General features: G+C 41.8%; 2 protein-coding genes across 3 annotated transcripts; both read left to right on the top strand.

Moving 5' to 3' along the window:
- The first annotated feature begins 4,979 nt into the window (after positions 1–4,979).
- LOC118412640 lies at positions 4,980–7,968 on the top strand. Of its 2 annotated transcripts, none has more exons than XM_035815636.1 (3): positions 4,980–5,491; positions 6,691–7,065; positions 7,540–7,968. In XM_035815636.1, the coding sequence occupies exons 2-3, from the start codon at positions 6,741–6,743 to the stop codon at positions 7,806–7,808; spliced, it is 594 nt and encodes a 197-aa protein (XP_035671529.1). In that variant the 5' UTR covers positions 4,980–5,491; positions 6,691–6,740; the 3' UTR covers positions 7,809–7,968. The 2 variants fall into 2 exon arrangements, with proteins under 2 accessions (XP_035671529.1, XP_035671528.1); XM_035815635.1 differs by having other exon boundaries at positions 4,980–5,778.
- Positions 7,969–9,988: 2,020 nt separating this feature from the next.
- On the top strand, positions 9,989–16,692 carry LOC118411129 (tripartite motif-containing protein 3-like). Its single transcript, XM_035813171.1, has 4 exons — positions 9,989–10,908; positions 11,848–11,998; positions 15,711–15,907; positions 16,662–16,692. Exons 1-4 carry the CDS (start codon positions 9,989–9,991, stop codon positions 16,690–16,692), a joined length of 1,299 nt encoding a protein of 432 aa, XP_035669064.1.
- The last annotated feature ends 4,290 nt before the right edge of the window (positions 16,693–20,982 follow it).

The raw sequence follows: 20,982 nt of genomic DNA, 5'->3' as shown, positions 1-20,982 counted from the left end.
CATCCATTCATTCGAAAAACAAACCGCCCTTAGCATCTCATCATACAGAAGCAGGTCTTTAATAAAATGGTAAACATACTCGTTCTTATCTAGATTAAATTCTACAATATTGGAATTTTCATGCTTATTGCAAAACAGGTTGTAGAATATTTGTCTTCCAGTACAGTAAACATGATATTCAAAGTATATATCCTTGTTGGGATCTTTTTGGAACAGTTTCTGGAACAACCGTCCTGCGTTTCTGTCACAATTCTGTACACACATAGTTACACCTCGTCTTGCCATAAACGTTTCTAGGACAACAGTCCTGTGTTACTGTTACAATTCTGTACACATATAGTTACACCTCGTCTTGCCATAAACGTTTCTAGGACAACAGTCCTGTGTTACTGTTACAATTCTGTACACATATAGTTACACCTCGTCTTGCCATAAACGTTTCTAGGACAATAGTCCTGTGTTACTGTTACAATTCTGTTTACACATAGTTACACCTCGTCTTGTTGTAAGCGTTTCTGGGACAACGGTCCTGTGTTACTGTTACAATTCTGTACACACATATTTACATCTCGTCTTGTCATGAACGTTTCTAGGACAACAGTACTCCTGTGTTACTGTTACAATTCTGTACACACGTATTTACATCTCGTCCTGTCGTAAGCGTTTCTGGGGCAACGGTCCTGTGTTTCTGTTAAAATTCTGCATACATATGCCTCCTCCTGACTTAAACTTTTCTGAGGCAACAGTCCTGTGTTTCTGTTACATTTCTTACACAGCATTCATTCATTCATTCATTCATTCATTCATTCATTCATTCATTCATTCATTCATTCATTTTTCTGCCACATGCAGTTTATCAGTAGGCGTGGATGAAAATGTATTTTTTTATTATTTGTTATAAAATCGGTTACATTCAAACATGAGAGTACTCTTTAATCAACTCCTTCATCCTGAAAATTGGTCTGCCACCAGCTGAAAACAAAACTCCATCAGCAGCACATTATACAGAAGACGTTCTTTGATAAAAGGGCAAACATACCCCATCTTATTTAGATTGAGCTCCACAAGATTGGACATATTCATACTTGTTTTAATACAGGCGTCGGTATCAGTCTGTCAGTACAGTAAACATGTACGAGCAGGCGGAGCCGGTCCGGTCTCCCGTCTCTGGGCCCGGCAGTGGCCGAACCACCGGGCTGCCGCCTCAATCACCGACTGTCCACCTGAGCGCTTCAAGAGGGCGTGCTCGCTTTGGTAAAGGTGCTACAGGCAAGCGAGAGGTAGACCAAGAAACCTCAGACACGTACGAAGAAGCCGAGGCAGTGAATCGTGGCGCAACGCACACGTCTGCAGGTAGCCGATGTCTTTGTAGCTTTCTTTTCTTACTTTTTCAAATTGGATGCTGTAAGTACTTGTCGTTTATATCTTGAAAATTCTGTCTTTGTGTCAATTCAATCCTAATGATGGATTTGTTTGCAGGCAACATGTATACGGAAGCAACAACTGTCCGCCAGGCTCTTTATAGCTTCATCCGCTCCCACCGTATCTGCATGACTGCCGCTACTGTTGTAGTTCTTGTCGCGATGGGATTCTTTATAATGTTCTTCATCAACAATAAGGTAAGCACTGCTAAATCTCAAAAACTATCACAACATAATAATGGGGATTTTATTGCTTCACTCTGTGCGTAGATCAATTGAAGAGGCGGCAATTATTTTTACCAAAATGTGTATCTCTAACCCATGATCCAGCATGTAGACAGAAAATCAGTCGTTTAAAGTAGACATAAATATGTGAAGTTTCATCATGGTGCGACCGACCAAAAAAAATTACAGTCATATGTATAAAAAAAACTACTTTGAAGTCTGGGTTCTCTTTAACACTGTCCAGCTAGCCGTACTTTAAATTTTCTTTTTCTTTGGTCTTTTCATACCTAAGTTTTTATTTTGTTGTTTGTATCTGTAAAGGAAATATCGCAGCTGAGCATCACTGTAAACGACTTGAACCGCGACCTGGAGAGCGTGTCTCTGCGCGATATTCTCAACGAGCAAAACCAAACTGTTGCAAAGGGGAGTCTTCTTGGTATGATTAAGATGCAAGGTAAGGTAAATTGAGCACACGATATCAATTTTTAGTCTTCGTATTGCTTTTGTACTCCTGAAGTAGCCTATGCCAGACTTCACATGTCTCTAGAAATAGTGGAAACTAGACAAGTGGTAAGACAACACACCACAGAAGTTTGGTGGCCAGAAACCCAATGCGACATCTGGAAACGGCAATTCTGGGCCACGCGTCTACTTTTTCTGGTTGAACCATTTCTAGAACCCAAGAGACGCGGATCCCGTTAGAGGCTTCGTAAAAATGATGGTTGCCTTGTTGGAAAATAATGGTTCATTCCCAAAAATGAATGAATTAGTTTGGCAGAATCTAGGATATTTATGTTATCAGGTAGATTTGTTGGTACAGAGATTGATAAATTAAATGTTAATGTAATTATATTTCAGCCATACATAGTATGGTGAAATATATTGTATTCGTAATGTTTCTTCTTTCTTTCTTCTTTCTTTTGTCAAATCTTCAAAGTGATTCATCTCCGCCGTTCCTGGACCGAATGACCTGAAATTTGGCACAGCGGTAGCATGGGCCAATACCTTGATGCTTTTTTCTCAGTTTTTTTCATATCTACCTCTAAAATGATTTTATTGAGGTTTCAAGGTCATGTTTTGACCAAAATAAAATATATTGTCCCCCTGTACCCTGGTCTTACAATGGAATGGCCTGAAATTTGGTGTAGATAGGCATTAGATAGTTGGTAAAATGATCCAAGTAAAAGTTTTGACATAAACTACTTTAAAATAATTAATTTTGGCACTTTTCTGAGGGGTAACTTGTTTTCTTTTGGCCTCCTGGCGTGACCTTCCGTGACCCCGCACGGAGTCCACACCTGTGCGCGAAGAGCGAAGGCTAAATAATATTCATAAGCGGGGCCCCACGATTCCGTTACGGAACTCCTTATTTGGGGAGCGTGGTTGATGTAAACAAAGGCTCTTACTAGTAGTTGCGTCATTTCTTTTTCTGTGAGGAAAATACAATCAATTCTTTCTGACACATTTCTAGAGCAAGAACGGGTTGCGTTCCCAAATTTCCTGTTCTAAATTTTGCGTGTGGCGCCCTGCTTTCGCGCCAAAAAATGTAAAAAGTGTAGCGAGTGTGCCTTGCCGCGAGTTATCAGTGGGGTGGGATCCCTCCCCGGAACAGCCAGTTCCCGGGGAATGTCCCGTATTTGGGGATCGGGGTTGACCAACAGGCAGTTACTAGTAGTTGCGTAATTTTTATTTCAGCGCGGGAAATAGAATCAATCCTTTCCGACATAATTTTGGAACAATAGCGGGTCGCGTTCCCAAAATTCCTGTTCTAAATTTGAAGCTCTTTGGCTCGGCAACGTAAGTTACAAACCATCGTAAGTTTGTATGTAAAACCCGGGCGTCAGGCAAGCCTCGCAAAGTGACCCCGCCCACAAACCGCCAGGGCAGTGTCGGCAGTGTTAGTGGGATCCTTCGCCGACTTTGTCAAAGGGCCGCCAGCTATCAATCAAACGCGGATGTTGATTAGAGTTTCAAACAGTCATGGTGCCGTACAGCGAAATTCATGCTTCGTGAATACATTCCTTGGACTTTGTTTCCCACGGCGGTGCTTCTACAAAATATTTATTAGACTGTAACACTGAGTCCCACATGTTTTTAAGAATAGAATCTGACGCGAAACAGCGGTTTTTGCCCGGTATTTTTCTTGGAACATGTCCGTGGGAATATCGTCTGACGGCGAGGCGGCGACGCAGGGATATCAAACCGTCAACATTACATAAGTCGCACGGTGGCTAACAACGCTGCGAAGATAACGTTACTAGCGCTCTAACTTAGTAAGCACTTCAACTTCGGATGGCAACTCGGACAATATTTATCAAGTACTGTTGAGCTGAGTAAAGTTTGTTGTTTATGAGTTTTTAGTTGTCTTTGAAGCTTTTATCCGAAATATTGTTACGTCAAACTGCTGAAGAAAAGTTAAGTGACTGCTACGATGATCGTAGATATGGCCCTAAAAAGTGATAAAATAAGCCTTCTCAATAGCCTAAAATGCAAGAGCTTCAAGGGGGGCTTGGCCCCCCTGGGTCCCCCCACCGGGGCGCTGCCCCTGGACCCCGCCGAGGGCCTTCGGCGGCCCCCGGACCCCTGCCCCGACGCTATGAAAAATTTCTGGCGAGAACACTGGTATATACTGCAGTGTTCCCGCCAGAATTTTTTTCGGGGGCCGCCGAAGAACGCCGAAGGCCCAGGCAGGGTCCAGGGGCAGAGCCCCGTTGGGGGTCCCAGGGGGGCGAAGCCCGCCTGAAACTCTTGCACTTTAGGCTATTCAGAAGGCTTATTGTATCAGTTTTTAGGGGCATTTCTGTAATAATCACAGCAGTCACTTAACTTCTCTGCAGGAGTTTAGCGTAACAGTATTTCAGGTCAAACCGTCAAAGGCAAATAAAAACAAACTTTAACGTTAATGACTTCAACAGTACTTATAACTTTTGTCCGGTTTGCCATCCGAAGTTGAATCGCTATCGATGGTATTTTCGCTGCACTCGGAACCTTCTAAAAACGTACGGAGCTAACGGTTAGCTCCGTACGTTTTTAGAAGGTTCCGTTTATCACGGAATTGCTGTTGTTTCAGAAATCTCACGGACTTATGCTTACAAACATTCCTAACTTGTGTTTCTTCTTCTTTCTTTCTTTCTCCTGTCAAATTTTCAAAGCGAATCATCTCCGTCGTTCCTGGACCGAATGACCTGAAATTTTGCACAATGCATATGGTAGAGTGGACCAATACCTAAAAGTTTGGTACAGGCGTGCGTGGAGTATTTATTTAAAGAACCCAATTTTCATTTTTGGCGTATATCACTTCAAAATGACCCATTTCGGGTTTTTGCGGGAGGTGTTTTGGCCATTCTCGACGTTTAGTGCGTTCCATATATGGCAAACAAAGCAATAACTCCCGCCCTGGGCGACAGGTGACAGGTGTCAGTCTGCTAATTAATTGAATTGTGCCGCCAGCCAATCAGCGAAGAGAAAGGAACACTTCGTCGGCAATGACGCAACATTTGATTGTCATGTTTATATGTAGACGGAACCATTCATATTTGAGAGGATTTTGTAATTTATGTTACTCCATAAAAGGTTACTGCAAAGAAAATAGGAATATAATATGTGACCATTATTTTGAAAACAGCAATTACAAATATACACAAAATATATATACGGAAAGAAACTTTTAGGTTTGAGATTTTTATGCAGACCTTCTTGAAGATTCCACCCCGGACTCGTTCATTTTTAATTTTACATTTACGTCACAGACTCCCGCAGCAACTGCATTTAGTCTGCAGTTTTCTGCGCATTTTACGTCAGCTTCTACCCAGTTTCGGTTGTCATCGGTAGCAGAACATCTTTAGGTGAGAAATGGCTAGCCTTACATTGTTCACTCCGTTGTTAATGTACATTGAAAGGTGTTTTCGTTTGTGAAATTCGTCAAAACAACGTTATATGAGAACTGTGGAACGCTGGTACCGCAGGCAAGTGCTGACAAGCCACTGCCGTCGTAGTGTATCTCCGTTTGTTGTCAAAAACATGCATGAACTGATAACGTTAGTAGGCGAAATCAGTTTTCCTTGGGAAAGGGCAAAAGATACTTCCACACGAGATGTCATGGTGTTTTCTGCATCATTTCTGATTTTTGACGGTAACTAGTTATCTTTATTTTGATCGTGACGACGTCCACATACTAGTATTTTTCTGTGGGGAGGGGGGGGGGGTCAAATATATTATGCTGCTTATTGTGTAACAGTGGGGTTTAAGCGCTGCCAAACTGACCACGTCAGTTGCTCTAGAGCTTTTGGTGTTGTGGTTTGCACGTTCGATTTGTAATCCGCCGACCCGGGGTCGATCCCCGTTATCGGCATGTTTGTTTCTTTCTGTTTTCTAATTTATAATTTTGTTAATATTAATATTAATTCATCCTTTGGACTGTGATTTGTGTAGATGTTATACCAAATGTCACTCGTTTGACTTCTATATGATGGCTTTAATTTTATTCATGTCAATCCTTTTTGATCCTTGATGTCGGCCTTGGTAGTAGTTCATTTCGAGAAGTTACTGTTAGAATGTTCAATTTTTGCGCAGGAGTGATTTGGAACAGTTCAATTTTGCATGGGAACGGGTATGTCTGAAATATGCTGTATTTGCTCTCAAGCAAATGTCGGCCTTTCTAGTTTTAGGGCGAGATTGTGATGGTTTACCTTCCGTATTCTTCTTTTGTTTCTGTATTATGAATTGCATTATTCGACCACATGTATCAGCCTACTAGTATCTCCATCTTTGATGATGGCAACTCAGCCATATACCTTTTATCTACTCCAGTTGTATCCACTTGTTTTTTTGTTTGTATATATATACAGTTCTAAAATACCATTCGAAAGTCTCTTTCCTTTTCTTACGCCAAAAAAAGGACTGGTTTTCACACTACATAAAAAATGCGTCTTGGCTTTAACACCACCCATTCGCCCTCTTTATAAAACGATTATCTAATGAAATTATGCAAACACACATCATCTACATTATCTAACACTATACTTTTTCTTCTGTTTTGCTCCAGCCTCTCGAGCTCTGTCCCTACAAAGTGTGCTCGAGCAGCTACAGGCCGACATGCTACAGCTTCAGGCGGACGACAAAGCGATACAGGCCGAAATGCAGCAGCTTCGACATGACACGGCGGCCAAAGACCAAGAGTTCCAGACTGAGATTGGACAACTTCAGACCGAGATGGCGACCAAAGACCAGATGTACCAGGCCGAAATACAACAGCTTCACGCCAAAGACCAAGAGATGGAAGCTGAAATTCAGCAAATTCAAAATGAGATGGCGGCCAAAGACCAGATGCACCAGGCTGATATCCAACAACTTCAGACCGAGATGGGGGCCAAGGACCAGAGGATCCAGGACCTGGAACAGCGTGACTACATCGAACGCTGTAAGTGGTGATGATTGTTTCACTGTTCAAGTTACATTGTATTGTATTAGTATTGTATTGGTATATACAATTCAATGAGCGGTGTGTTAGTTAGAAATTTTCCACCAATTGTGGGAAATAAAGACGGAGAAATGGAGAAGGATAGATGGGTATGAGAAAGGGAGAGGGGTAAAAAAGAAAAAGAGAGAGAGGGGGAGAGAGACACAGAGAGCGAGCGTGAGAGAGAGAGAGACAGAGAGAAAGAAAGACCCAGAAGCACATTGATATTAGAAAGACAGGGATAGACAGATGGAGAGAAAAGAAGAGTTAGATGATGCATTTTCTCATAGACTAGCCCTTCCCGTTGTGTAGTTTTACAATGCTCCGACTATTGTGCCACTCGTAACACTCATTTTGGTGCAAGTGGTCTAGTTCTAGCAGTCGCTACCAAGACCTGACCACTTCGCTAAATACATTTTACACTTTCTATATTAGGCGAAAGCGGTGTCTTTGAAACACCAGATGACGTCTTCACGTCCGGTGATGGTGATCGCCACCTCGACCTGACCGCCACGTTCAGCAGGGCCTTCCGGACAACCCCCGTGGTGACTGTGGGCTTGACGTCACTGGACCATTTTCCTGGCCACACCCGCGCCAAAGCAACCGTGGTGTCCGTCTCCACAACCAGTCTGACGGTGCGAATCGGCACCTGGGCCAGTTCACAGCTGTACGCTGCCTATGTCCACTGGATGGCCTGTGCATGAGATGTTAAAGTTACTCGGTTTGGTCGAAAGAGTCCAACTTGTAACCTGATGACTTGTAGTGGTCGCATAGATGAATTACACTCTGTTAACTTAAACTAAACATGGCTATAGAGGGAACTTTGATGAAAATAAACGGTTCAGTCAATCTGAGTCTTTCCTATCTTGTTGTTGTGTTTCCCTTTTTCGTCTATAATTGTTCCACGGACGTTATATTATCGTCTTCGGCTGTTCATGTTCAGTGAAGTATGACACTATAAATACAAGTTACTAAATTAAGAGCAGTGCTATTTTGTCCTCATCTGTCCGAAAGCAAAGAAAAAATCCGTATCTATCCTTACCTATGTTGCGATATAAAACAAAAACTTCAGACAAATGAAGCGAGAGTTTTGTATTTTTACGCCCCAAAGAACTCCTTTTCTTTCTGGAGCTAGACCATACAAAGCTGGCTGCATGGATAACTTGACTAGTTTGTCCACCTGCCGTTGAAACCTGTCCGGTGTATTTTTGGATGTCGTCAGTTTCCTTCGGTAAATAAACCGTTAACACCTGCCGTGCGGAGCTCGGTACGGTGTGTTTGTTTTTATACAACAGAGCAGTCTAAAACCGTGCGGTCATCGGTACTACAAACAAAAAAACAAGAACAGTGTTATGCATAACTAGAAGTCGATGAAGATTAGACATCTTTGTCATATCTAAAAAGTACCCAAATAGCTGGATATGATTTTGGAAAATCATATCCCAGTTGTATGGTGAAATAACTGCTTTTTGGTGTTCTGCTTTCGTCTCTTTGGTTTGTCTGATGTCAGGGACAAAAGGTTATATTTTTAATATATTACTTTCTAATATTATTCATCCGTCCATATCCATTCTTCCGCCGATCCGTCCGTCAATCCATCCAACCATCTAATAATCCATCAATCCATCATCCATCCATTTATCTATCTATTTATCTATAATTATTGAAATACACAAGTAAAGAAGGAGAGATTGATGCAAGATATTTTCTTTCTTGGACCTTTGTACTTTATACAAGAACAATGTCCGAGACAAATTTGCAGTACCACTACGGACCGCTATGCGAGATTTGTAAAGCGTCAACTTAGAAAAATTCACCGAAGGCTCAAATAGGGTGTTCGGATACTTGTTACCGATTTGGAATGAACTTCACCAATTCAAACAAAAAGGTAACTACTTCAAACAAAGAATCATATATCAATATAATGATAACTATCTAGAGAGAAAAATGTGCTGTTGACCACTGTTCCTTGTACGAAATAAAAAGTGATCCTCTACATCCCTAAAATCTACCGCTTTTCAAACATCAAAAACAACCTGAATAGTGTATGAAGCATTCTTTATATATCCCAGGACAATACTTCACATGTAAAGAAGATAAGTTCAGTTACACAGTATTTGAGGCATAAAGCCTGTCAAAGGAGTGGCATTTAATCATGCCGACTTCTTTGCAGTTTATTTACATTTTGCCACACCTGCATTTTGCCTCCGCACCTTTGCTACTTTATATTTGCAACACACAGGTAAGCTTCCTTTTCCCAACAGCGCCCTGTAAACGATACCCCCTGTTACCATGGCGACGACACTTCAGCGTGCGTGTGTGTACACAGCAGCACGCTCTTGACCCGTGCGAGTTAAATGATTGACAGCTCAATGGGACGACCACGTCTGAGGGTAAAGTTCAGGCTATTGAGTTTACCGTACACGCGTCATGGCTGACAGTGGACACAGAGACTGCGGTTTTGTGGACGGCGGTTTTGTTGACGGCGGTTTTGTTGACCAAAAAGTCATCTGAGGCGATACCAAACCACTATGACAAACAACGTGCTGACGGACGTCCTCAGGGAAAGGTTAGATTTTCTTGTCCCACCTGGCGTCAACAGGTAAAAGTGAAAGGCGTTTCCGGTTTACCCGTGCGGGGCGTGTGTATACCTAATGACGAGAAGGTCGTTGAACAAAAGTGTCACGGAGGACAGGTAGAAGATTGTTATCTCACCTGCCGACAAAAGATTGGTCAGGAAGGTGAGACAGGCCCACCTGAGAAAGGTGTGCCTGTAGCCATAACGAACGGTGAGCGGCGCTATTGTTCAGTACCAGGAAAAACCGGAAGTGGACCCTCAAGGCTACTGTATAGAGAGTGCGGTGAGACTGTGGGCGGAGAAGGTATGAACAGTGTCCGCAATAACCGCACCTGTGGCACACCTGTAGATGTCTCACAAGCCAAGCAGGTAGAAGCTTACAAGACTCCTCCGAAGATGGTAGAAAGAGTCTTAAAGAGACTGGACGCCTTGGAAGAAAGCAGACGTCTTGCGGAAGGCAAAAAGACGGAAATTGAGGAGCAGATCCTTAGACTGAAGGAAGAAGCTATTAGGAAAGTCGAAGAAAGTGCCAAGACTCTGACAGAACAAGTAAGACATGTCTTCAAGAGGCAGGAGCAAAACGTAAAAAATGAGATTGAAGACTTGACGTCACACTTAAAGAGTAGCCATGGCAACGGAAGACATAACTATGACGTTACGAAATCTCAACTTGACTTCAATTTGCAACGTCACGCCCCCAAGCCACCTATTATAGAGTTCGTGGCCAGTGATTTTGAAGGGTCTGTTTTCACACTTGGACGTATTGAGGTCAAGAAAGACAAAGAAGCCAACTCTCCACGGCAAGACGTGCTCTCAGCGCCTTCTAGAACGTTCACGTCTTGGAAGTCCCGTTTTGGGACCAGCGGGACAAAGAAGGGACAGTTTTCTGAACCGTTGTGTGTCACCACCGCTTCAGATCAGGTCTACGTCATCGACCGAGCGGGCGGCGGGCGAGTCCAAGTCTTCACGTTAAAGGGGGAGCAGGTTAGCGAATTTATGCTGAACTTCGGGGACAACCTGAACATAAACGGTTGCGGGTTGTTTTCTGACGGAAGGCATGTTACGTTCGTGGGCAGCTTGTGCAAAGGAGCTATAGGCGTGGACACGACTTATACAAACGTGTTTTTGAAATACACCAAAGAAGGGCGACAGGTTGCTAGAAGAGCTCTGACCGTCGGTTCGGGTCGAGATCCTATTATTGATGCCTCAGGATTTCAGGACGGCAGGTATGTCTTTTTAGTGTCCCAGTATAGGAAAAAAATCCCATCTACCAAGTCTTTCGTTTTTCACCTAATATAGTATATTCCAATCCCTACTTGCATTGGCCAACCGTTATAACTAAAGGTGCAGTCTCATTGCAATTGCGTAAACTTTGCGTCACTGCGGGGTTCGTTCACTGCGTCACTGTTTTGTTATTTTCTCCGATTTTTTAAAGATGTAGATATTGCGTAATACGTTAAAGTAAGCATAAACGACGACAAAATGCACAAAAAGTAAGGAAATTTGTTCCTATAGAACAAGTTTAACTGTAAATTTCAACACAAAAATTGGACTCACCGAAATTTTCGACTGAACAGCATCAGTCTTTGTCAAAGAATAAACAATCCACTGCTGTCGTGACGCCACGTTATGCAGACAGAACACGTGACTCAGTAAGCAATGGATCATACGTTGCAGGAAGTCTATGGTGCCCACCGTCTCTGTTCAGGGAAAAATTTGAGATGGCTTCGTTCTCTATTTCTGAAATTCTTTGATTATGTTTCGAACCCTGCAGTGACGGAGGAAAAAAGACTCAACTGCAGTTAGAGTGCACCTTTATATCCGGCATTATTGAGTAACAAACTAGCTGCTGCCTTAAACATTTTTCACTCCCAAACATACGATTTTTCATATACCGAAACATACGTTAGATATCCACACCATACAATATGCCAATAATAGTTTATCAAGCAACTGTACATGGTTTTTGAAATTAACGGTCTGACGTTTCAGACAGTATTTCACCGGTGACACTTTGTAAGGTTATGATAATCAAAAGTCTGAAACGGTTGTGACTGTTTCAAAATCATATCAATTTGATTAAGGAACTATTATTAGGTGTATGAAAATCTTCAAGTTAACATGATCTTAGTGTCATTATAATAGCGATATTGTCCTTATCACAGGATCGCAGCAGCTCTGACCGGGAAGGTCTGTATCCTAGCAACGAGCGGTGACACCCAGTCCGAGTTCGACACGGCGGTACAGACCTACAAGCGTGTGTGTGTGGATCATAGGAACAACAACATCCTGCTGTCTCTTCATAAAACCGTGCAGGTATGTGTATGTGTATGTGTGTGTGTGTGTGTGTGTGTGTGTGTGTGTGTGTGTGTGTGTGTGTGTGCGTGCGTGCGTGTGTGTGTGTATGTGCGTGTGTGTTTGTGTGCATGTGTGTGTGTGTGTGTGTGCGTGTATGTGTGTGTGTGTGCATATGTATGAGCGTGACCGTCTTTGTGGTGAAATCGACCTTGACAAAGGTCAAGGTCAATTTCACCACCACTGCTAGTGTGTGACCTAAGTACTGCAGCGAAACTTTGTTTTGACTTCGAGTTAGCCTCAAATAAAACTAATCTTTCCGGGCTCACAACGATAAAAAGAACGAAAATACAAATACACTAGACAGATACGCGACAGTTACAATAAACAAATTCAAATACAATTATATAATATATGATACAATACAATACATAACATTCCTCCCCCCTCAAGTTAGCAGGTGTCCTCACCTGCTAGTTATCTCACCAAATCTAATCATATATCTTTTAAAATCAAGTCTAAGCTAGTTATAGGTGTCGCTTTCAATACTACAAATATTTCTGTGGACTCACCACTTCGAAGTACTTCAAGGCATATCAAAACATTCCATAGGGTCGGCCCGCAGGCAGTCGTTCTATGTAGCTACAAATATATGCTTTCCACATCTAGCTAGGCAAGTACACACAGTTTCCACAGCTAGATAGGCAAGTACACACAGTTTCCACATCTAGCTAGGCAAGTACACACAGTTTCCACATCTAGCTAGGCAAGTACACGCATTTTCCACATCTAGTAAAAGCACTTAGGAATAGGGTCGGCCCGTACGCAATCATTCTATCTCCTAAGGCGAGCATCATACAACCATTGATCTTCCTAGGAGAGACGTCCTGCAGACGTCAGTGCTCCTTAGGAAGCATCACAAAGTCAAAATTCAGAATACAGCACAGCATAGGTTCAACAAGGCATCAACGTTATCCCGCAGGCTTACGGTCAAGGCATAGAGAACGCTATCTTAAAACACAAACAATACATGTGGGCACACCCTCAGTGTGGTCAGGATAGTCTTACTAGCAGTAGTCGCCCCGCAGGCATCAATAATGTCATTGATTCTACTAGTACACTTGGTAAGCGTCAGTTCAAATAGTTTCAATATACAAAATTCAATCATCGTGACAATATTTCCTTGACAATCAGCAACCTCGCAGGTTCTGACAAGGGGCAAAGTAGTCTTCTACCTAGAAGTGTCGTCCCGCAGGCTCTAGTTCTTCCTAGGTAAACACTACAATACTCAATATCACAATACTCTCCCAGACAAAATACATAACACATTATGGACAGGAAATCGTGCTGTAGTACATTTCAAGTTCGTAGGCCTAGATCTTGCGGCATGACAGTTCAATGGCCTTCCTGGAGCAAGTCGAGGTCCTTTTTCAGTTCGTTCAGGTCTCAGCAGAAGTTTGCGCCGGTGCTCATTCTCAAAAGTTCAAGGTTGGCTTTGGTCGAGGCGGACAGCGTCCAGGAGCGGGTCCTTGGTGTGAAATCCGAGTTGGGTCGGGCCATGAAGACTGCGGCATGGTCTACAGGAGACTCTGGTACACGCGGTCAGTGACGGACGGCGTCAGGGTCGCGGTCAGCGGAGTCGGGCTCTGTCGTCAGCGAGCGGAGACGGCTGGACACATGGTAGACGTTGTCGGGTGATCAGGCGGTTGGCCGATGGTCTCCGGGCGAGTCGGGCGACACGGTAGCGGGCAGAGGGCCTAGGATGGTGTTTCATCACGGGTCTGGCCGCTCGAAAGTGGCATCCGTACTGGCCACCAATGTTGGAGGGAGGACACAAAGACAGAGACACACACAGACACACGTCACACTTGTACGACGATCAAGACAAGACTGACTTTATTTTGAATCACATTGCTGGTCGCGTTCTGGCGGTTCTAGAACACCCTTCTCCGAACGGGGCCACCGCCCGTTCGAGCACGTCGAGTTGTTGTTGTTTACTCCGAAGAAGGGCCGCCAGAACGCGACAGTTACAATAAACAAATTCAAATACAACTAGAGTTCCACGAACACATACCTTTGCCAAATAAACCAGGTTTGTTATGTAGAATGATGTCTGTAGACAAATGCGTTACTCATTTCATTTTCTTTATAATTAAATGCTTGGAGTTGGTTTATAAAATTTCGGCATTTATTATGCAAATTAGATCCCAATTTACAATTAATTGATATCAAATTGTATCAAGCATTACTTAAGCTATCAGCATACCAAAAATCATGATGATCCTTTGATCCATTCTTGACTTATTCTCTTTCAAAGTCTTTAAATACACCTCTTACTCTCTTCCCTCTTTCTCAGTTACTTATGTGACAACTTTGATGAAAGTACTATAATGGAATGCAGTGGATTTATGAACTTTTCCTAATCAATTATGCAAATTAGCTGTTAACTTGCATAATAAGTATCACATTATATAAGTCTTCATTTAGGCTATCTACATGCCGAAAATCATGACGATCCGTCAACACGTTAATATTTTCTCATTAATTATGCAAATGAGATCATCATTTGCATGATAAATATGTACTGACATTTCTCTCTTTCTCAGCTACATATGTGACAAGTTTTAAAGCCCTATCATGGAATGTAGTGAATTTATAAAATATCCTCATTAATTATGCAAATTAGCTGTTGATTTGCATAATTGTTATCTCATTATGTAGGTCTTCACTTACGCTACCTACATACAAAAAAACATGATGATCCGTCAACATGTTCATATTTTCTCATTAATTATGCAAATGAGGTCATCATTTGCATAATTGATATCTGTCGACATTTCTCTCCTTCCCAGCTACATATGTGACAAGTTTGAAAGTCCTATCATGGAATGTAGTGGATTTATAATTTTTCCTCATTAATTATGCAAATTAGCTGCTGATTTGCATAATTAGTATACCATTATGTAAGTCATCACTCATTCTATCTACATACCAAAAATCATGACGATCCGTCAACACGTTGTAGAGTTATTCTCATCCAAAGTTTGAAAGGAAACCGGCGCCTGCAGTTCGAAAAAAGCCGCTAGGGGGCCCAAACTCACAGCACTTACTCTCTGCCTCGAGGGCTATCTACCACTCAAAAATCATGATCACAGCATGTCCAGAACACGAGATATCAAAAATTGAGGTTCTGCTGCAGTACCTTAGCAAGCCGCTAGGGGGCCCATTATCGAACTTGACCTTCGTTTTCCCGACCCCTACCCACCTACCAAATATTATCGGGATCCATCCAAGACTTCTTGAGTTATGCTGTTAACAGACAGACACACAGACACACAGACTCACAAGCCCAAAACATAACCTTAGCCATTCTGGCAAAGGTAATTACATAATATATGATACAATACAATACATAACACATGTACGTTTGTGTTTGTATCTCTGTGTGCGTCAATATCTGTGTGTCTATGTGAGCGTCTTTTGAATCTTTGTATGTTGCTTTCATCTATGTCGTGTTTGCATTTGAACGTGTGTGTATAAGAGCGAGAGAGGGGGAAGAGAGACAAAGAGACAAATAAAGACGGAGAGAGATAGACAGAGGCAGAGAGAGAGAGAGAGACAGATAGAGAGAAAAAAGGGGAAAGAGAAAGACAGACAGAGAGAGAGAAAGGGTCGGTGAGAGAGGGACATAGATTTAAATAACATTGACATTACCGGATTTTGTTCTTTCCAGGTCTACAACGAGCGTGGCCAAAGACTGCAGGAGTTGAGTCTAGAGCCTGGGTTGGGGAGAGGCCCGCTGAACGGACCGCACGGCCTGTGTGTGGACGAGCGGGGAAACATCATCGTAGCTGACTGGAGTAACAGCCGGGTACAGATGTTCAACGGGGAAGGAGGATTCGTACAGACCATAGCGGGGGAAGAGGACGGGTTAGTGTGTCCCTGGGACGTGTCAGTACCACGGAAAGGAAGTGTTGTTGCCATAGACTGGAGAGAACATTGTGTCTTTCTTTTTCGGTACTGAAAACTTCAGGACAAGTTTTTTCCCATGAATGAAGAATAACAGTAGGTTACAGATGTTCACTAGGATGGAGAATTCGTACAGACAATAGCAGGGGAAGAGGACAGTTTAGTGTGTCCCTGGGACGTGTCTGTACCAAGGAAAGGATGTGTTGTTGTCATAGACTGGAGAGAACATTGTGTCCTTCTTTTTCGGTACGGAAGACTTGCAATTGGGGACGCGTTTTACCCATGGTTATAATGTAGAAATAACACAACTCCGCACTAGTTGACACAACTCCTTAGTTAGGCATAGTCACATTCCTTTACAGCAAAGCCAAATAATTAGTCGATATTGTAGTTTAGATAAGGCTGAAGACGAGTGCCATTTTATTGTTGACTGCTTAATATTCATCAATCAAAGGAATTCTATTTTCAACTGTGTACAGATAGTACTTTTTATGCAGTTAGATAGACGATGTATCTCAACTTTCTTCTGTGCTTACATTTACAACTATAACAAGCATTGCTAGCACTGGTACTTTATCAGCATCGGTTGTGGCACAAGAGCAAAACGTAATAGATGAACAGAGAAAGACTGCCACATCTTTAGATGATAAATGGTGTCTCTACCAAGAGGCGAAACATGGTAGTTGCCTGTGACAATGGAAACTGTACCTTTCAGTGGTTCCCACAGCACAAAAACAACTATTTAAGCAAAGTTTCAGAGATACGTGTAAAGCCCTTAAAGGCGGAGAAATATTTTAGCAGATTTTAAGATCTATTAAGTCTATCGGAAACATACATCTGGCCTTTACGTAAGATTTCAGCGTTTGTAAATGTAACCTAATCAGTCGTGTTTCTTTACGTGAATTTTACATGTATTTTACGAACACGTATAAGTGGTGTATAGATCCGTAAAGAAGGAAAATACGTCAACATTACGCATGGTTTCAGCACACTTAAATAAGTCTATTTACCTTTGCCAGAATGGCTAAGGTTATGTTTTAGGCTTGTGAGTCTGTGTGTGTGTCTGTGTGTGTGTGTGTTAACAGCATAACTCGAGAAGCCTTTGATGTATCCCGATTATATTTGGTAGGTGGGTAGGGGTCGGGAAAAAGAAGGTCAAGTTCGATAATGGGCCCCCTAGCGGCTTGCTAAGGTACTGCAGCAGAACCTCAATTTTTGATATCTCCTGTTCTGGACATGCTGTGATCATGATTTTCGAGTGGTAGATAGCCCTTGAGGCAGAGAATAAGTGCTGGGAGTTTGGGCCCCCTAGCAGCTTTTTTGGAACTGCAGGCGCCGGTTTCCTTTCAAACTTTGGACGAGAATAACTCTACAACGTGTTGACGAATCGTCATGATTTTTGGTATGTACATAGAATGAGTGATGACTTACATAATGGTATACTATTATGCAAATCAACAGCTAATTTGCATAATCAATTAGGAAAATTAATAAAACCACTGCATTCCATGATAGGACTTTCAAACTTGTCACATATGTAGCTGGGAATGAGAGAAATGTTGATAGATATCAATTATGCAAATGATGGCCTCATTTGCATAATTAATGAGAAAATATGAACATTTTGGCGGATCATCATGCTTTTTGGTATGTAGGTAGCGTAAGTGAAGACCTACATAATGAGATACCAATTATGCTAATCAACAGCTAATTTACATAATTAATGAGGATATTTATAAATTCACTACATTCCATGATAGGACTTTAAAACTTGTCACATATGTAGCTGAGAAAGAGAGAAATGTCAATACATATTTATCATACAAATGATGATCTCATTTGCATAATTAATGAGAAAATATGAACGTGTTGACGGATCGTCATGATTTTTGGCATGTAGATAGCCTAAGTGAAGACTTATATAATGTGAGACTTATTTTGCAAATTAACAGCTAATTTGCATAATTGATTAGGAAATGTTCATAAATCCACTGTATTCCATTATAGTACTTTCATCAATGAAAGTTGTCACATATGTAACTGAGAAAGGGAAGAGAGTAAGAGGTGTATTTAAAGACATTAAAAGAGAATAAGTCAAGAATGGATCAAAGGATCATCATGATTTTTGGTATGCTAATAGCTTAAGTAATGCTTGCTACAATTTGATATCAATTGATTGTAACTTGGGATCTAATTTGCATAATCAATGCCAAAATTTTATAAACCAACTCCAAGCATATAATTATAAAGAAAATGAAATGAGTAACGCATTTGTCTACAGACATCATTCTGCATAACAAACCTGGTTTATTTGACAAAGGTATGTGTTCGTGGAATTCTATTTTTTATCTGAAATAAACTCCTTATTCCCTTGCGGATGTGGTACTCTTTTGCACATTTGTTGTGTAATAGATTAATAAGTGATGGATTTGCAGTGGAAAGTTTACAAAAGATTACGTAATATTGAATGTTAGGTATACTTCATTGACACCACCACTCCTGTAGTAATTCCTTTAAGTAAATTTCGTATATCTAATGATTTAAAAGTTAATTATTCTTGATAACTTTCATAAAAAGGTTATCATCATAAATCAAAGGGTTTAGTACATGTTCAGTCTTCTGTCGACGCCATTGTTTTTTTTTTACAAACTACGTTGAAAAATCATGTGAAATAGTGAACGCGCTTCTATCCCCGGTTGAGTTCTTGGGTTGGGGTGTTGTACGCTGGTGCCTTTGTAGACTCTGGTACACCGCTGGCCTCAGCTCCTGGTAATGGCCGCTAGGTTGGGACGGAAGCGGAGGTACGGGCAAGGGTGCCATGGGATAGGAGTAGTAGACGTCACTTCCGGTTCCGGATCGCTGAGACACCGCCCTGCCTGGCAGTGTGCGGACGTCTTCGTAAACTGCCTCCGCTGCAATATTGGAGAATACAGTAGATTTTGAGTCTTAATTGTCCAGCAACTGGATTTAGAAGTTCTTATAATATATTCATCAAAAAGAAACAATACTACCTGTTAACTTTATATATCTATATGTTTTAAAAAGAATATGTCTACCAACTCACATCTCTTATCTCATTGTCTTGAATGGTAAGTAAAACAAGTATTCCTGAACCGCCTTTTTGAATGGTTTAAGATAACAATTTTAGATATATACTATATGTACTTAACGACGATAAAAAATTGACATTAAGGTTATAAGATACGCCAAAAGACACTGTCACTGACGAAAAACAATAGATGTTGCTTTAAATGTACATGTCTGACCGTTTCCAGAATCATATCCGTTTTCTTGATTAGCTGCTTATTGGTGTACATGTACTATACCTGTATCATGTTCTTGGTTCCTCGCTTTCCGGCAGCGCAGAATCAGTAGTGTAACAGCGCCCACTAGTAGCAGTCCGCCGACAAGACTGCCGACTGCGGTACCTACCACGGCTGCGAAACCCAAAAGGGGCATTTCTGTAAAAGCAAGCATTTGATTTAATGGGTACATGGACAAGATATCAATAAATTTCCTGTTTTCAATGTGATTATTAAACAACGGCACTCGAGGCATCACTGAACAGGGACCGTAGGCGTTATAAAATTCCTGACAGGTTTGACCACTTGCTGACGTCACATATCCACAAGATCACGTGCTGAGAAAGATCACGTGCATGTAACTTCCACGAATTTACGTTCTGAAGTGATTAGTCATCAGTAGTGGTCGTTAAAAATTTGATCCATGTAAACCTTCAAATCTGTGTTGGAAGAAAGTTTAGCATTATACTATGATTACTTCCCACACAGATAAACTTTCTTCATAACGCCGGAAATAGTTTACGTTTTTAACAAAGGTAATATTTATTGACAGAACTAAATCACAGCTATGCAGTGCTGAAGAAACATCAGCACTGGTATTCCAGTGCTGAACTGCCGTCAGCACTCGGGTACCAGTGCTGAACTCGCGGCGGAGAGGCGGAGAGGCTCTTCAAAGGTCATTCAGCACTGGTTACCCAGTGCTGAAACTGCCGTCAGCACTGGAACCGAGTGCTGATATACAAAAGTAACGGGTTCAGCACTGGATTTACCAGTGCTCTGGAACTTTTCAGCACTGGAACACCAATGCTGTAAAACCGTCAGCTCTGGGCTTCCAGTACTGACGTTTATAAAGCACTCAGTCTGGAACGTTCCAGTGCTGAACGTAATATTCATGTAGCAAGCGTCCGTACGGCTGATTTATTTCCTTTAGACTTAGATATACCTGTGCATGACTTTGTGATTTTATTGAATTGTGTGATAGATATAGCCCTTTCTAGAATCATTTCGGTGGCCCTGAAAAGGGCCGGGGTAATTGTAGACAGCAGATCAATCTTCGTTGTTATTCATGTTTCTGGCTCGAGCTGCGGTAGAAGGTATATCAAAAGGTTGTTTTGAGAAGTTAGTAACGTGATTGAAGACGTTTTAGACAGGTTAATTTCGTTAAAATTGTTATAAACGTCTTCAGCACTGGAAATCCAGTGCTGAGACTACAATCAGCACTGGATTTCCAGTGCTGAAAGGAGGCCTCCCAGTGCTGCCTCAGCACTAGATTTCCAGTGCTGACGCTGGCTCAGCACTGGACTTCCAGTGCTGACGACAACTTCAGCGCTGGTGTTCCAGTGCTGACAGAGGAGACCGTTACTTTTGTATATTTGCAGCTCACAGGCTATCAAATACATCTTTGCGACGGTAAATGTCCATTCCATGCCTTGAAATATAAATATCACGGGTGGAAACGCTCAAAATTATGCCTCCTCCCGGCCGCCGTTTTTGCATAAGGATCGTGCAAATCTCATAACTAAAGGTTCGTGTGAATCACATAGTGATTCGTGTGAATTTCATAATATTTGTGCGTTTTTGCATAGTGATTCGTGCGAATTTCATAATATTCGTGCGTTTTCGCATAGTGATTCGTGTGTATCACATAATATTCGTACGAATTTCATATGGTTCGTGCAAATGCTTAGGCACCCCTGTTCCCAGAGATATAACTATGAGTCCACTTACTGTTGC

This window comes from Branchiostoma floridae, chromosome 3 (genome assembly GCF_000003815.2).
Source record: "Branchiostoma floridae strain S238N-H82 chromosome 3, Bfl_VNyyK, whole genome shotgun sequence".
In the NCBI taxonomy this organism is placed as follows: domain Eukaryota; kingdom Metazoa; phylum Chordata; class Leptocardii; order Amphioxiformes; family Branchiostomatidae; genus Branchiostoma; species Branchiostoma floridae.
This window is presented reverse-complemented; position numbering and strand designations above follow the sequence as displayed.

Excerpts from the sequence above, each read along its gene's own strand:
- LOC118412640 (XM_035815635.1), top strand. The coding sequence starts at position 5,583 with ATGAGAACTGTGGAACGCTGGTACCGCAGGCAAGTGCTGACAAGCCAC. Across the intron at positions 5,779-6,690 it reads ATCATTTCTGATTTTTGACG|CCTCTCGAGCTCTGTCCCTA; the intron begins GTAACTAGTTAT and ends GTTTTGCTCCAG. Across the intron at positions 7,066-7,539 it reads GCGTGACTACATCGAACGCT|GCGAAAGCGGTGTCTTTGAA; the intron begins GTAAGTGGTGAT and ends TTTCTATATTAG.
- LOC118411129 (XM_035813171.1), top strand. The coding sequence starts at position 9,989 with ATGAACAGTGTCCGCAATAACCGCACCTGTGGCACACCTGTAGATGTC. Across the intron at positions 11,999-15,710 it reads CTCTTCATAAAACCGTGCAG|GTCTACAACGAGCGTGGCCA; the intron begins GTATGTGTATGT and ends TGTTCTTTCCAG. Across the intron at positions 15,908-16,661 it reads ATAGCGGGGGAAGAGGACGG|TGGTTCCCACAGCACAAAAA; the intron begins GTTAGTGTGTCC and ends TGTACCTTTCAG.